Source organism: Theileria orientalis, chromosome 1 (genome assembly GCF_000740895.1).
Source record: "Theileria orientalis strain Shintoku DNA, chromosome 1, complete genome".
Taxonomy (NCBI): Eukaryota; Apicomplexa; class Aconoidasida; order Piroplasmida; family Theileriidae; genus Theileria; species Theileria orientalis.
Window position 1 is genome coordinate 2,181,550 of NC_025260.1, and position 15,216 is coordinate 2,196,765.

At 43.7% G+C, this 15,216-nt stretch overlaps 11 protein-coding genes across 11 annotated transcripts; 6 read left to right on the forward strand and 5 right to left on the reverse strand.

Moving 5' to 3' along the window:
• Positions 1 to 44: 44 nt before the first annotated feature.
• Positions 45 to 2,519, forward strand: TOT_010000916 (conserved hypothetical protein; the record flags this gene model as incomplete). Its single annotated transcript, XM_009691467.1, has 1 exon — positions 45 to 2,519. The coding sequence occupies one exon, from the start codon at positions 45 to 47 to the stop codon at positions 2,517 to 2,519; it is 2,475 nt and encodes an 824-aa protein (XP_009689762.1).
• Positions 2,520 to 2,590: 71 nt separating this feature from the next.
• On the forward strand, positions 2,591 to 2,878 carry TOT_010000917 (hypothetical protein; the record flags this gene model as incomplete). Its single annotated transcript, XM_009691468.1, has 2 exons — positions 2,591 to 2,672; positions 2,775 to 2,878. 2 exons carry the CDS (start codon positions 2,591 to 2,593, stop codon positions 2,876 to 2,878), a joined length of 186 nt encoding a protein of 61 aa, XP_009689763.1.
• Positions 2,879 to 2,915: 37 nt separating this feature from the next.
• Positions 2,916 to 4,421, forward strand: TOT_010000918 (conserved hypothetical protein; the record flags this gene model as incomplete). Its single annotated transcript, XM_009691469.1, has 1 exon — positions 2,916 to 4,421. The coding sequence occupies one exon, from the start codon at positions 2,916 to 2,918 to the stop codon at positions 4,419 to 4,421; it is 1,506 nt and encodes a 501-aa protein (XP_009689764.1).
• Positions 4,422 to 4,884: 463 nt separating this feature from the next.
• TOT_010000919 (7,8 dihydro-8-oxoguanine DNA glycosylase) lies at positions 4,885 to 5,852 on the reverse strand (the record flags this gene model as incomplete). Its single annotated transcript, XM_009691470.1, has 5 exons — positions 4,885 to 4,963; positions 4,999 to 5,097; positions 5,130 to 5,600; positions 5,632 to 5,734; positions 5,765 to 5,852. 5 exons carry the CDS (start codon positions 5,850 to 5,852, stop codon positions 4,885 to 4,887), a joined length of 840 nt encoding a protein of 279 aa, XP_009689765.1.
• A 66-nt stretch (positions 5,853 to 5,918) lies between these two features.
• Positions 5,919 to 6,737, reverse strand: TOT_010000920 (conserved hypothetical protein; the record flags this gene model as incomplete). Its single annotated transcript, XM_009691471.1, has 1 exon — positions 5,919 to 6,737. One exon carries the CDS (start codon positions 6,735 to 6,737, stop codon positions 5,919 to 5,921), a length of 819 nt encoding a protein of 272 aa, XP_009689766.1.
• A 473-nt stretch (positions 6,738 to 7,210) lies between these two features.
• On the forward strand, positions 7,211 to 7,631 carry TOT_010000921 (uncharacterized protein; the record flags this gene model as incomplete). Its single annotated transcript, XM_009691472.1, has 3 exons — positions 7,211 to 7,281; positions 7,316 to 7,423; positions 7,454 to 7,631. 3 exons carry the CDS (start codon positions 7,211 to 7,213, stop codon positions 7,629 to 7,631), a joined length of 357 nt encoding a protein of 118 aa, XP_009689767.1.
• A 152-nt stretch (positions 7,632 to 7,783) lies between these two features.
• TOT_010000922 (mitochondrial membrane protease, subunit 2) lies at positions 7,784 to 8,317 on the reverse strand (the record flags this gene model as incomplete). Its single annotated transcript, XM_009691473.1, has 3 exons — positions 7,784 to 7,887; positions 7,925 to 8,171; positions 8,213 to 8,317. 3 exons carry the CDS (start codon positions 8,315 to 8,317, stop codon positions 7,784 to 7,786), a joined length of 456 nt encoding a protein of 151 aa, XP_009689768.1.
• Positions 8,318 to 8,726: 409 nt separating this feature from the next.
• TOT_010001327 (conserved hypothetical protein) lies at positions 8,727 to 9,288 on the forward strand (the record flags this gene model as incomplete). The annotated part of the gene is made up of 4 exons (XM_009691474.1): positions 8,727 to 8,748; positions 8,781 to 9,026; positions 9,060 to 9,118; positions 9,151 to 9,288. 4 exons carry the CDS (start codon positions 8,727 to 8,729, stop codon positions 9,286 to 9,288), a joined length of 465 nt encoding a protein of 154 aa, XP_009689769.1.
• A 364-nt stretch (positions 9,289 to 9,652) lies between these two features.
• Positions 9,653 to 10,645, reverse strand: TOT_010000924 (uncharacterized protein; the record flags this gene model as incomplete). Its single annotated transcript, XM_009691475.1, has 1 exon — positions 9,653 to 10,645. One exon carries the CDS (start codon positions 10,643 to 10,645, stop codon positions 9,653 to 9,655), a length of 993 nt encoding a protein of 330 aa, XP_009689770.1.
• Positions 10,646 to 11,117: 472 nt separating this feature from the next.
• TOT_010001328 (conserved hypothetical protein) lies at positions 11,118 to 13,949 on the reverse strand (the record flags this gene model as incomplete). Its single annotated transcript, XM_009691476.1, has 7 exons — positions 11,118 to 11,172; positions 11,244 to 11,391; positions 11,534 to 11,749; positions 12,017 to 12,620; positions 12,786 to 13,267; positions 13,336 to 13,499; positions 13,531 to 13,949. 7 exons carry the CDS (start codon positions 13,947 to 13,949, stop codon positions 11,118 to 11,120), a joined length of 2,088 nt encoding a protein of 695 aa, XP_009689771.1.
• Positions 13,950 to 14,953: 1,004 nt separating this feature from the next.
• Positions 14,954 to 15,202, forward strand: TOT_010000926 (conserved hypothetical protein; the record flags this gene model as incomplete). The annotated part of the gene is made up of 1 exon (XM_009691477.1): positions 14,954 to 15,202. The coding sequence occupies one exon, from the start codon at positions 14,954 to 14,956 to the stop codon at positions 15,200 to 15,202; it is 249 nt and encodes an 82-aa protein (XP_009689772.1).
• Positions 15,203 to 15,216: the final 14 nt, after the last annotated feature.

A 15,216-nucleotide genomic window follows, 5' to 3' on the forward strand; every position in this document is an offset into this window, starting at 1 on the left:
AACTATCCCTAGACGTAATAGCGTTATTTTGTAAAATATTGATAATGAGGCTCATGCTGATCTACCTGTGGATTTTCAAAATCCACACCAACGCGGTCAAGACACTAACGACCATTGACATAAGCAAGGATATTGAAGACGTAAAAATCGGACGACACGACACCAACTTGAGCAACACAAAGGAGTACAACGTCACCATTAAGCCAGATCTGAAGATATCCAAGGTGGTCGACGGCGATATCCGCATTTGGCAGAACGCATATGGAGGCGAGAAGTGCACTTTCTGCCACGTGTGGAACTACAAAAAGAAGCCCGTGCTCGTGATGCTGTTCATTCAGCAGTTCAACGACTTCTACGTCATCATGAGATACAGGCTTTTTCACGGCACCTGGGTTCCCATCACCAAAACGCTCTACAACGAGATCTCAAAATCAATTGCCGACTTCACTGGCGACGAGTTCGACCTCGAGGTCGACATAAATCAGCGGTTCAACCCCGACATGCTCACGATCCACGTTTCTGCGTTCGACCAGTACACCAGCTACAAGCTGACGCCTGCCGTGGGCTACCACATCGACAAGGTGAGGTTCGCCCAAACCATGCTTTGGCAGCGCACTGAGTACCAGGAGGAGGTACTCGAAATTGTGCTCCTGGTCAACGACGGCAGATTCGAGTACATGAGCATCATGTATGAGACTTACTACGAGACTGCCGACACCATCTACTTCAAATACGAGTCGAGGTGGGAGCGCACGTCCCGGGAGGACTTCTTCCACAAACCGGACCCGCCGAGGACCCTGAAACCACACGTTTTCTTCTCCGAGCGGCGGAACGAGGACTACAACAGGCCCGGCGAGGGCACCGAGTCCGCCTCCTCAGGACAACCTGATGACGCGGACGAAGTTCCTCCGGGCACTGCGCGATTCCGTGGCCTAACCAGCAGGCCGTTCTTCGGAAACACTCGGCAGTCTTCGGCAAGTGCAGCTGCGTCTGGATCCTCTGCCACCTTCCCGTCGAGTCCACAGGCCTCCTCGAGTCCCGGGCCTTCTGGGCTGCCAAGATCTGGCATTCAAACATACTATGCGCAGCCCTCAGACAGCAAAGATGCGCAGGACGCAACTCCCAAGCAGTTGAGCAGCGACCTCTTCAAAAAGCCGGAGCCTCCAAAGCAGAAACACCGCCTAGAGCTCAACCCTGCCGACTTAGTAAGGCCCTGGGAGCGAACTCACAAGGTCAGGCCGCCCCTGACCACTGGCGGCAGCTTTAGCGGGAGCCGCAATTTTCACCACTCTGCGCACTCCAAGTTTTCTCCGAAAGGTTACGTTAGAGTATGGAAGGGCTTGGCTCCGGCCACCTTCTGCTATCCTTCGCAAGTAGCCCGTGACATGTCCAGGCCTCAGTCTAGGATCGACTCCCAGCCCTCAACTTCTAAAGACCAGCCTTCGAAATCCGGGGGCAGGCCTTCATCTTCCTCTGAAAAGCGCGAAAAAGACTCCAAGGATTCTCAGGGCTCCGGCAGTGAGAAATATGAGAATCCTGCTACCTCCTTCAGCTACAGGCAGACTCGTTCCCGGGGTTCGATCTACCGACCCATGCCCGTTTACCTGTGCGACCACAATGTTAACCAGCAGCCTCCCGAAGTTGCGACCATCGAGCCCACTTCAGGGCGACAATCATCTCCAATTTCCGAACTCATAACCAGTGTGTACCCCGAGCTAAGTGGAGAAAATCCCGATCTAACCGACGTGCCCGAGAACTACATGAGCATTCTCGAGCGGTCCGAAAACCAGCTGGAGAGCGACCTTTCCAACTTCGAGGAGTACCTTGAAGAGTTCGAGGAGTACGAGTTCACCAACAAGCGCCACAAGAGGAGGAAGGGCGACAGCAACTTCTTCCAGGAGAACGAAAAAATTAAAACTGACGTTCTGAACGGCGTGGCTCTTAACTTACACGAAATTCATGACAGTCATCCCGACTACATCGTCGAGTGTCAGTCCTACTACGGCGTGCCTGTCTTCAAAATTACGCCAACTGGCAGTGTCCATTTCAACAGCGTTTTGGCTGGCGACAAGATTGCCTGGACAAACCACAACTTCGGCACCTGCCACGTCGTAAAGGCTGTGGTCATGAACGGCCGCTACAGTGCCATTGAAATCCTCGTCAAGAGGATAAGCAACTTGAGCTACTTGCACTACAAGTATGAGAAGGGCTACTACACGAGCGTGCACACACCAACATACATGACCTTCGTGACAAAATATGCAGCAGAATTGTACGAAGAGTACAAAAAGAGGGCTGAAAATATTCAAGATAGGCTCGGAAACCGAGAAGAGCGAGAAAAAATGACCCAGGCTATCCTAAAGGAGCAAGAGGAGATATCAAAGGAGTGCTACAAGCAATACATGAGCGGCGAGACTACATTGTTGGAGTCTGGCGTCGAACCGTTCAGCTTAACTGCGAAAAGACGAATACGAGTTAGGAAGAGAAAAAAGCCATCAGACCCGCCAGCAAACTCTTAAAACACTAATAAGGTTTAAATGGCAATCAGGGAATGTAATTATATGATTCCCGGGAATCAAAGTAGTTTAAAATGCTAAGACAAGTATTTAGAACTCGAAAACGGAGAGTCGGATGCAATTGTAAAATAGATAACGAGAGCAACAGTCTGAAGAGTTGAGATTCCTGGGGGATCGGAAATAATTATATATCCCAAACCATAACACACATTTGAAATGTGTAATTGTAATGTAGTTTATTCTAGACATACACGTTAGTGGTCAGTATATGGGCAAATTACATATCGATTCAGCATCAAATGGCACCTTGGAATAGCGTGCTAGCACCTCGATGCTTCAAGACTGAACAACAACATTCATAACTAAAATATAAAATTACACATTCCTAACTAAGGGAAGATGTTAAACAAGTGTGTAAAACTAATTTTAATATTGGCCCTGGTTGTGGCAGTGGCCTTCGGTGTTTCCTTTCTGCCTTTCAGCCTCTCAGATAAGTTCAAGCAAGTAGCAGAAAAAGTCACTTCTCACATCAAAGGTCTCGCCGGTCTTAACAAAAACGGCGGAGCAAAACTTAATTTGGACTTCGCTAAACGCGACAACTACAAACTTGGGGAATTCAATGTTGTGTTTGAAAAGGTCAACAACGTGCCCAAGGAAGGATTCCACAAGTTTGTACACAAGGGCGAGAATGACGCAGTTCTCGACGTAGAAAAATTTTTCAACGGAGAAACTGAACTTGAGGGCTTAGAAGGTGGTTTGTTTGACTACGCTGCAGCCTACTTCAAGGGCGACACACCGCACCTTCTTTTGGTCGAGCTTGGTTTGCACGAGGAAGAAAAGGATGCAAATGCTGATAAAGCTGGTGAAAAGAATGAGGGAGAAGCCAAAGAGGGCGAGAATAAGGAGAACGCAGCCCCCGCGAAGCCAGCAGAGGCCAAGCCACTGCCTTTGTACTTTGCTCCAGGAGAAAATAACAAGTGGGTCAAACTTCCAGAGGGCGCCAACCTTGGCGAGAAGGTTGAGGAAGTCTTCAACGCTTTAGCTGCAGCTGCATCCGCCTCTCCAGCTCCAGCAGCCCCTGGTAACGGAACACCCGAAGGTGGCAATGCCGGAGGCGCAGGAGGAGCTCAACCAGCTGGCGGCGCTACAGGCGCTGGTGCCGGTGCTGGTGCTCCCGCAGGACAAGGTGAAGGGGCCCCTCCTGCCGGTGGACAAGGTGGCAATGCCGGAGGCGCAGGAGGAGCTCAACCAGCTGGCGGCGCTACAGGCGCTGGTGCCGGTGCTGGTGCTCCCGCAGGACAAGGTGAAGGGGCCCCTCCTGCCGGTGGACAAGGTGGCAATGGCCAAGCTGCAGCAGGAACCGGTCCTGCAGCCACTCCCGCAGCTGCCAAACCAGGTGCCCCTGAGGGCGGTGCTCTTCCAAATGGAGGTGGAGCAGCAGCTGCACCTGGAGGACCAAATGGCACAGCTCCAGCTGAAAACGGACCAAAGGGCACAACTCCAGGCGGAAACAATGGAGCAACCCCAGGTGCCGCTGGAGCTGTAGGATCTAATGGAGAGGCAGGCCCAGCTGGACCAAGCGGACCTGCTGGAGGCGCAGGCGGAAACACGGGATCATCAGGCACTGATGCCTCTGCTGGACAAGGTCTTAGAGGAGCCGACGGATCCTCCACACAGGGCACAACCCAGAACAATCCACAATCTGGTGGTAATAGCAATGGAAATAACCAAGGTGGTGGTTCGAATGGTGCTACTAACGGTGGCGGAGCTGGACAAGCAGGAACTAATGGAGGGTCATCGAACGGTGGAGGCTCTAATGGTGGCGGATCATCTAACGGTGGTGGGTCATCAGGATCATCGACATCAGCAACAACCAACACTGGCTCAGGTAGTTCCTCCTCATAACTCATTTTTATCGATAGGCTAAAACACTAAGGTTCCCGAGACCCCAAAACCAGCAGCTCCAGAACCCAGCAATACACATCCGGATCTGGACCCTAAACCAAAGCCTTTAACCCTCAGCTCGCGTTGAGATTTTAATCACTGATGAGTGTAAAATATGTTTATTGATGGTACTTCACCTGATTTTAATTAGGATTTTAACCTAACGCAGCTGTCATAACCCGGTTTTAATGCAGATCGCACGAACTTTATTAATGTAGTGAAAAGTATACGTACCTATATTTGTGGTTGATTAGCTTCCCTAATGTCTAATTTTTAATTAGTTTATAGAAACCAGGAAGGAATAAAATAAACTAAAATCTATTAAAATTTGAATTAAATTTTGGACAGGGCGTTTATGAATAAAACGGCTTGTGCCCAGCCAGCGTCATTGCCTGCACTATTGTGTGTAAAAATAAGAAGAAACTTACAAGTCCTTAAAGGCTTGAGATATCTTATTGTAGTCTGAATCCGTGAGGGACTTTCCAGATTTGACGCCAAAGTGTCTGATCAATTTCATTAAACTGGTAAGTAAACTAACGATTCAGCTATCTTTTTAATGTGGACGTCTACTGGAACAGATTCTCTCTTCCCTAGGCCAAACAAAAGAACACAGTCTGCGACTTTTCTGCCAACTCCCCTATAATCAAATTAATCTCATATAACACTTACGGGAGCTTCGTAAGAGCATCTCTGCAAAAATCGTAGTCTTCGAACCTAAGATCGTACAACCATTTCACGCCTCTTGATTTTAAAATGTGTATCGTTTTAAAAATGAAATCAGACCGGTACCCAAACCCAAGCTCCTTCAAAAATTCGGGCGTCACTTTACACAGCTGGTCTAGTGACGGGAAGGTATAAAAATCAACAGACTTGCCATTCAAGTCCGCCTTAAGTAAAAAGGTACCAAAGTTGGTCCTCAAGTCGTTTACCATCTTTGTTATGCGGCCGATGTTGTTGTTCGTGGAGCAAAGAAACGATATGAGAGATTCAAGAGGATCTTGCTGGAGTATCCGTACTCCCTGGTTGTTGTTAAATATGTTATGCACGGACTTTGGTGCCTTAGAATAGTCAATGGTGTACTCGTGATTGAGGTCAAAATACTGCCAGATACGGTCCTTAGAGCAACTTCCGTATATAGTCCTAACAGAAACATGATCAGCGGAGCAATTACCTATAAAACGTCGTTTCGTCGCCCTGTTTTATTTCGTAGACGCTGGAGTCCAAAACACCAGCCCAGTGCTTATCTCCTACACTTTTCCACCCAAAGGACTGGCCTGAATCAAAATTTGAGGGCTAGAGCGTACCTGTGGTCATCAAAAGCTCAGGCCTTAGGACGTCATGAGGCACACATAAATCAAACCAGGTGGAATCCGAGTCAATATCTGCACACATCTGACTAACGAGTAAAAAATAACAAATTAAATCTAACTCTGCATTCAATTTTATATTTTTAAATACTCAGTGCCGTTTCAGTGCCTTGAAGTCAATCGGATAAATGTTCGAAAGCCTGGTTTGTATGGCCAAGTATTTAGACCTGTAAAAGCCATACAGCTTACAGGAAAAGCTTTTGTACTGTCTTTTGCCCTCCACGTACCAGGATGCAATCCAAGATCTCTTATCCCAATATACGCCTGCCACATCAGATCTGTAATGTGCCTCCTTCATGTTGGTATCAGGCTTAATCATAAAGGGCATATCGAGCAAGAAATCGTATTCGGCTGTGTTTTTTTCCACCTCCATGTCGTACAAACTTGAGCTAACTCTGAATATGCAAATCCTTTCTCCTACGTTCAGTCTTTTCAGAATCTCTGATTCCATTTGATACGTTCTGTGGAAATCTATGCTGTTCATGTCCTTTCTTGATCTCCCTCTAATTGTTAATTTATACGGCCTATCTCTGTTCATTTGTGGATACTCTGTTCTCCTGATGACACCCGGCTCCTCCATTTTTTGTCCGATCAGGCCTGTGCCGTAGCTATACACCAACTGTGGGTTGTTCTTGTTTTTCAGATCATTGATTATGCTTCGTAAATGCTCCCTCACTGATTCCTCATACTCTGTGTTGTAGCCCTCATCGATACTCGACGTATTCGATGTAACTGCGCTATCATCGTTGTGAATCCTCATATAAGAGCACAGCCCGTTCAAATTATACTCAGATGGAAAATTGTGATCTAATTTTGAACATGTGTTATCTATACTCTTGCACAGTGTCACGATTGCATCTATCCATGATAGGCACTCCTCGAAACTGGACAATTCCTTAAGTTCATCCATTAAAATCAGTTAAAATATAAAAGCAAAATACTCCTAATCCCATTATATTAATTGTGATACACATCTCATTTTACACATCTAGATTTAAAACATTCCTGGTGCTGTGTGGATTCTATATACTTGCAGTTGTTAAATTTATTTTTGTAGGTATTTACTCAATTTTACGATACCTTAATGATGCGCCAGTATCAAATAAATATTAGTTTTACAATTTTGTATATTTTTAAATCAAAGGTTTAAAAATAGTAATTATTGGCTACCTTCTCTATAGAATTTAGAAATAACATGCAATTTGGGGCCAAAAAACTATTTTTTATCTATGCATTTGTTTTATCCAGAATTGTTCGAACTATATTGTCCTTAGAGTTACACAATTACACATTTATCGCTCATTATCGCTCACCGATACATAAATTCGCTTTAAACCTAGAGGTCAGCTGCCAGATCAATAAAACTTTGATTAGTCTGAACTAATGCCACGGCCATCGCGTAAGGTTCAACGCGAAACATCGCTATCTAAAAAGAAGGTCCACGAACGGATAAGGTAACGCCTGCGTGTGTAAAACAATAACCTGTAGACAAACCCTTAAAGGTAGGAAGACTAAGACCAAAGAACAGGAGAAGGAGGAACGGCAAAACGAGGTGGAAAGCTGGCGAGTCATATTGTACAACGACGACATACACAGGTACGCACACACGACTAACATACACAACAGTTTCTCATACGTTACGGAGTCACTGGCCAACTGCGTGCCGCAACTGACAATAGCAAAGGCACACCTGCTGACTTTGCAGGCCCACAAGACGGGACAAGCCGAAATACTGAGGACCTGGAAGGACAAGGCTGAGCAGTACTGCCGAGGTGAGATATCGACTAGAGATACCCCTTACTAAAATAAGCAGATAGGTAGTTACAAGGTGCCACAAAAGCTAGACGACGTGAAAATAATAAAACGTAAAGCGAAATAAAATAAAAAATAATAATGTTACAGCTCTCCAGAAGTACGGGTTGACAGTTTGTACAATAAACGAGGATTACAGAAAGCCTACAGGACCTTAGCCCCGTCCTCCCGGGAAAGGACCAGGAACACCCTGCCCTGGAACAAACCAGAAGACACAGCTCCGTAGTGGCGACTATCCAGTGAATTTTCTAAAAACATACACGCATACATACTACGTATACTTACGGTTGTTGTCACCCTGGATCCAAAAGTGGCCGGGAGGAATCATGGTGTTGCTCACCATCTCCCCGGGGACTCCGACGATCCGTTTGCATATGCGCTTGTTGGGGTTCAGCGGAGAGATGCTGATCACAACATCGTCCTTGCGATACAGAGGCTTGTCCCGCCTCAGCTTTGAGAGGAGATACGGAGGCGAATAGAAAACGAGAGCTCCCGAGGAGCTAATCTCAGGACTCATGCTGGGCCCCTTGGTCTGAAGGTTGCGATTAAGCAGGGAATAGGTGTAGAAATTACCAGAGTGGCGTCCACAACATAGTTCGTAACAATGTGAACGCCTGCCACGGTATAAGCGACTGACTTCACAAGGGATCCGAGCCTTTTGATTCGGTTTAAGGCCATCGTATCAAATTAGCGTTTATATTCATGACACTGTAATGTACATAAACAGGTGTACGAAAATCACCAAATACATATAAATTAAATAAACTAAAATCAATAATAAATAGTGATGATTTATATTGGGACTAAAGTAAGATAAGTTACTTTTTATTATAAATAACGGCCACAATGTCCAAAAATAAGATTGTAAATAATAACGATTATGTATTAAACGCAAATGAACACGATTCTTTTGTAAATGTTTCCGATGTTCAGGTAGAAAAGCCGAGTTCGGACGTAAGAATCCTTCCACTCCGTTCACAACATCATTTTTTAGGCAATCACGGGATTTACATGTAAAATAGTCAAAAGTTTAAAAAACTCACTTAATTGCTGTGTCAATACTGAAAAGCTTGCAAACGAGTCTATTTTGAATCTGTGTGCTCAGAACGGTGTGTTCTGCCATCCAATTTAATGTCTGTAGAGCAGCTGAATCGCATAAAAAGGGACTTAAACGAATCCCACGATAAAGTCACGATCACCGAGAAGCTGGTTGACAGATACGTTAGCGCCATTGGCTGGATTTCATCCACCATGAAGTGGAACAACTCTGTAAAGCTGGATATTAAGGACTCCGAGGCCAGCTTCAACGAGCTCGGACGTTCAGTTACGACCTCTTGTGGTTGCACAACCAGCGAAGGCTGTTGCAAGAGCAATAGCTCCCTGAATCGTATTTTTACTTAGTTCACACTCATGTTTTCAGAACCAGTCAGGGACCTTTTTAACCACACCACTCAGGGCCTGAGTTCTTTCCTCGCCAGCGTAAGCTACTAGTTTATTCATTACGCGTCCAGATGAAAAATAACCGCGTGAAGACCGATTTAATTTCCAATATGATAGTTCATCAGAACACTGAGCTCGACAAAATAAACTCATCGGCACTCTCACTAAGGGACCGTGTGTCCACTATCAACAAGACACTAAAGGAATGAGCGAGAAACACCGTTTAATATTGTAATATTTATCCATATATAGTATTACTAATATGTATTTTATTTGTATATACATATATTTATGCACACATACTTATGTGTGTACCTATACATACGTATTTATTATACACATACACAAGTATACAATGGTGCACACGTACAAAAGTATACACATACAAAGTACACCTGTGCATAAGCACAAATACAACTAATAACACGTACATAAATTTTAATTACGATTACCAGAGGCCTGGAAGTTTAAGAAAATGAGACGATTAAAAATACATGCCCCGCAGATTATGCAAGGCTATTTAAAAACATTGAATTTCGCAACATTTGAAATATTATACAGCTGGAAGTGAGTTTACATATTGTACATCACCGCAGATACTATGATGACTATTGCAAGCACGGGCTTCAGGATGAAGGCAAAGTCCCGCATCCTGAGGAAGCCGTCCTTGTAGCACATCACGTCCTTCACGTCGTACTCGGCGAGCGTCATCTTCATCAAGGCGCTCTGGTACTCCTTGAAGCTTATGGGAAGGAAGGAGTCCTCATCTTTCTTAAAGGCCAAATGAGAGTTTACGCCTGAGTTGAAGTTGTAAAGATTGATGATTAAGAGACTTCCTAGCTCGCCCTTGAAGTAGAACCACACTGAGGAGCACAGATTCAGGTTCTTGTCCATGCTCCACAACAGCGAGTTCTTGTAGGCGACGCTTGTTATTGCGAAATCAATCCTGGGGGTGTAAATCTTTCCGAAGACTGGACCCACCAGGGACTGCTCCATGATGAAAGGGGAGTCGTTGCCGAACAACTCCAGTGTGCACTCGTACTGCGGCTCCAGCACAAACCCGAACGTGGTCGGGAGCAGCCAGCTGACGCTGGAGACTTCCGGCACCTTGTAGTCCAAAAACTGAGCTGCGAACTCCTCCAGCTGTGCAGGGCTGTATGCGGCCCTGTCGATGTCGAAAAACATTCTGAATTGCGACTCTGCAATCTCAGTCCATTTGTCCATGACCTTCAGGAAACACTTCTTCAGCAGGCCACTCGTTGATTTGACCTCCAAATAAAACAATGCGAGGGCGTCGGTTGAGAAATATAAAATACCCTCACTGGAAGACTCGTTACCACTGGCCTTCCAAACTGGAAGTTGACCCTGGACTACTGAAACGAAGAGGTAACCGTCTTTTGAATAAAACTCCACGGATGGGATCCCGAAGTGGTCCACCTGGACGACCGTAACCTTGTCATCTGTATTTCTCTGGTCAATGTCTAAAGTTATGTTGGTAAACGCTGTTATTTTTGACACGCAGCAGAGCGTGAGGAAAAGGAAGCCCACAGGCAGCAATACACCCATGCTTTATATATATATAGTTGTGCTAAACATCTGAATTCACGACCTTCACATTATCCATATGGGGCAACAAAAAACAATCTTCTATAGTTCTTAGGTTCCTCAACACATAACGTCATTAATATTTAAAAAGTAAATTTCCAAAGAATCAACTCTCAATATCCAAACCATTTTGGAGTTTTAATAATTTAATCTACCAGTGCTTCCATCTTTAACTCTTCTACATTCCTAACGAGATTCCATTACTTTTTACCGAGTCAACTCCACACTTGCCTCTTTATTTTATTTTATCTCCATTATAGCATTCTATCTAATTTTCTAGCTACTTTTCCATTAACACACTGCTCATATGCATGTATTGACACATATAAATTTAGTTTAGGTTTAATATTTTAATCGAGTCTATCTTCTGTCTACATATTGGACAGGTCTTTAAATTCTTAACACACCTAAAAATTCCTTTTATTGCTCCAACTTACTCGTAACAGAAACTGAAGTGTGTACACGGGTCGAGAACACAGTTTATTTCTCTACGATTCATTTATTTTAAGCCAAATATGTGCAAATATACTCTACCTTCCACACACATCTATAAACTTACGTGTCAAAGCACACTATACATTTAAATTTAGATTGCAGTTCTATGTTTTTATCACGCTCGTTTTGTAACTCCATTTGAAGTATTTCATTGAACTCAGTAAGTGACTTAAGCTTCAGACTGATAGGATCCATTTGATTATTTGTGGTATCTTCTACAAAAATATGCGTATTTATCTGGGTGTTATGTTCATATTATCTGTATAAATGTGTATCACCTGTATAAATATATGTTTATCTGTGTGTATCTGAGGGCGTGTAAGCATCTTCTTGGGTGTGTGTATTTATAACTACGTCTGAAAATACCTTGTAGTCTTGGATGACTTGTGATCTTACTTGACACCAAGCTTGCGTATCTATTCAAAGTGACCAGCTTCATTTCTAGAGGATTTGGCGGAACATATTCTTTCAGGTCTTCAATCTCAATTGGAGAAAGATAGTAAAAATTCCTGTTAAGAATATTGTATTCTTCAAGTCCGTTTTCAACTGGTTCGTCGCTCGGCGCGGTTTCTTCTTCAGTCTCAGCGTCATCTGACCTAGGATCGTATCTATTTACGTATTTTCCGTTAGGCGTGTTCTCAGCAGATGCGGGAACGCTTGAAACTGTGTCGGAGCTGCTTGCAAGCTGCCATTCTGTAGGCGTGAAGCCAGATAAGCTATGGCGCGACGGCGTGGCGGTTGTTGAACTAGAAGTGTCTATGATATACCCCGAGTCCAACTTCCGGGGTGTGTCTGCCATATCTTCCGATAACCCGCACATAGTGTCCGTACTGGCACTCAGTGAATGCTCCTGATACCTTTTAGCGGGCGTCCTTTCCTGTGAACTCTGCTTTAATTTTTCAAAGACTTTTCTTCTTTCCAGCAGCAGTTTAAATGCCATTTCTACCCAGTTGTACCATGGGACCACCACTGTCCTTCTAATGTCCTTGCTATGCACTGATATCACCTCCTCGTTGTCCTGGTATATGCACACACACTCGTACAAGGGCTCACTTTCGTTTACCTTTGTCACCACTCCCATGTAGTCTGAGGGGTCATTTCTAAACTGGTCCAGCGGGTCTCTGAATTCGCAGAACTCTCCTGGGACCAAGAGGTTACCTTTGTACTTTTCTTCAAGGCCCAGCACACTCTCCACGGTGTCCAAATCAACCTCTGATCTCATACACACGTCAATGTTGTTTACGAATCCGCAGTTTATGCACAAGAATTCGTTTTCGTACCTCGACGAGAAGCTGGTACTGCCACCCTTAGTCGAATTTGAGTGTGCGCTGTCCATTGCTTTCGTGTTTTCTGGCGTCTTCAGCACCTCATTCGTTTCCGTCTCTACACCGTTATTTTTGCAAGGGTGATGACTTATCTGTACTCTTTCAGTACTGATATACTTAGTGTATGGACCCTTTGGTTTTCTACCCCTCCTTTTGTGCAAACGAAATTCGCTGCCTTTTGAACCACCATTTGTGACAACGCCGTCACCATCACAATCTCCAACGATAGTGCTGCCACCAATAATGCCACTACCGTCTTCTCGACCATCATTACCAGTTACTCTCACTCTACTGATGTTTCGATCCAGCTCCTTTCTCAGGTTTACACATCTACTTGTGATCCCTCCTGGGCCCGTTAAATAATACAGGTAGTTACGGTCCAAGCCTCCGCCGTACTTAAATGGGCTTTTTGGCTGAACGTGCTTACATGGCACATGGTCTATGTCTTCGTTGTCGTACTTCACTACGAACACCAGGTCTACTGGGTTTGCCATTATTATTTTTGCTGGCCACAATCTTCCTGCGAACGACGTTCTATTGTCGTCCTTCGTCGCTGGCCACCATACTCTAACCTCCATTCCAACCATCCTCTTCATGAACATTACGTTCCTCACGTAATCCATAAAGTGACTCGAGACTTCATTGTTATCAATGGTCGAGTAGTCCTTGTAACTCATTTGGTGTTTTCTGGCAAACTTCAGCGACTCCGTCATAGACTGCCTTACGCACTTGGGTATTTCGTCGCACATACTAAAGTCAACACCTAAACCTTTGTCAAGGTCCATTATGAAATATAAAGACTGTCTGGTACTATTTACAAATTATACTCACCATCAATTTTCTTCAGGGGAAACGGGTTTTCTATGTCAAGAATTAGCTTCACCAACTCGTTGATCAAATCTGCCTTTAACTTAGAGTTGATCAGTCTTACTAACTCCAGGTCACTACTGCGAATATACTCAGTAAGGATACTAACAAAGGCGGGCTCGGCAATGCTAAATCATCTATGATATAGCCTACACTTACTCATTATCTGACAAATCCAACGTTTTCAGCGTTGTTGGAATAAAATCAAACATCATCGTCATATAGTACAAGGGCATGCGACATTTGACCGTCAAAGCTTCCAGAGACTCCTCGTGTGCGACAATACACTCACGCAGCAGGGGAATGAACCTCTCGAAATCAATGTTCCAGGCGTCCACGTATAAATCTGTCAGCTTGTTCCTCGACTTGGCCGCCTCTGCCAAAATGTCCAGCACGACCTCAGGGTACAGCGAATGGTTTATGACCAGTGCTTTACAGCTTCCATTGTCAAACATTGAACACATCCCCTGCAAATGACTACTCGTCGTCAGATTCCTTATAACCAACGTCTGCGTCCCCTGATTATACATTCTCCACAACACCGTTTTAACTTTTGGGTTCGTTTTCTTAGGCGCCATCTTTACAGCAGACCAATCTAACAAAATCGTCAGTGTGTAAGATTTCCTTCACAGATCAGCAGTGAAAACAGATTCCTATGAGTGCTCAACCATCGGCACCCACAAGATGCAAGTGCTACTGGTTGAGGAATCCTTCCTAAAATCACACAGTAACGATTGAATGTCTAATGTGAGGCTTCCAATGTGTTTATAGTAGAGAGTTAAAGGTCATATATGCAAATAAAAGTAAACTAAGGCAAGTTTTAAATTGGGGATATTCAGATATTACAAATACGTCAGAATAAACACAAGTGGAAAAGGACTAAACAATGAGATTAAAACTTTACAAACATACATATTTTTGATATTTAATCAAATTACAAATCAACTGGCACAAAAAATGTATTTATAAAAGGTAAATAGCCTAACAACATACACTCACAAACACAAAGAATTGAGGGTGTGATATACAAACCATATGGAATCTCACAATTAAACACAAAATCAAACAAGTGATTGTGAATACAATTTATTTATATAATGTAGACAATTGAGGTTCCCTATATTTAATGAACTAAAAGTTGTGTATGTATGTTAAAATATTCCATATAAGGAGTCTGTAGGAGGAAGAAGCTACCGAAACCTTTAATGACGGATATACATAATCAATTTATTATGTGTATACGGCAATTTTGAATTTCAGGCAAATGTGTATACAAATTAACAAGATTGATGGGGATCGTCTGTATATGAAGCCATGTTACTCTATATTTCAGTATTATTCTTTAGTAATTTTAGGGACCACAACATATATTCTTATTACTAACATAAAGACTATATTATAATTTTTTATCATAAGTTTTAACTAGTTATAGAGGTTTGTTTTATTTAGATACTACCTTACATGATGATATGAACAGCTAACACTGATTGGATTTTATTTTTCGAATCCATGATTCAAGTTAAGCGAGTAGATTTCAATCTGATCATATTCTACACAGAAATCAATTATTATAGGAACAAGAATGCTTGTCCCAGTTCACTGGCTTTTCAAGCTGCCAATCGCAAAGGACCGAGTACGATTTCTACGCCTGTACAGCGGCGTTTCGTTCGTGTTGGGAATCGGAATAGGCTACGCTGCACATAGACCTGTGTACAAGCCGACGCCGTCAAAACCGTCATTTTTGTACAAATTGCACCTGAAGAGACTACTCTGGACGAATAAAATTTCACAAAATGAATATGAAAAATATTTGGACTTTAAAAAAGTTTAATTTAATTTTTGTTT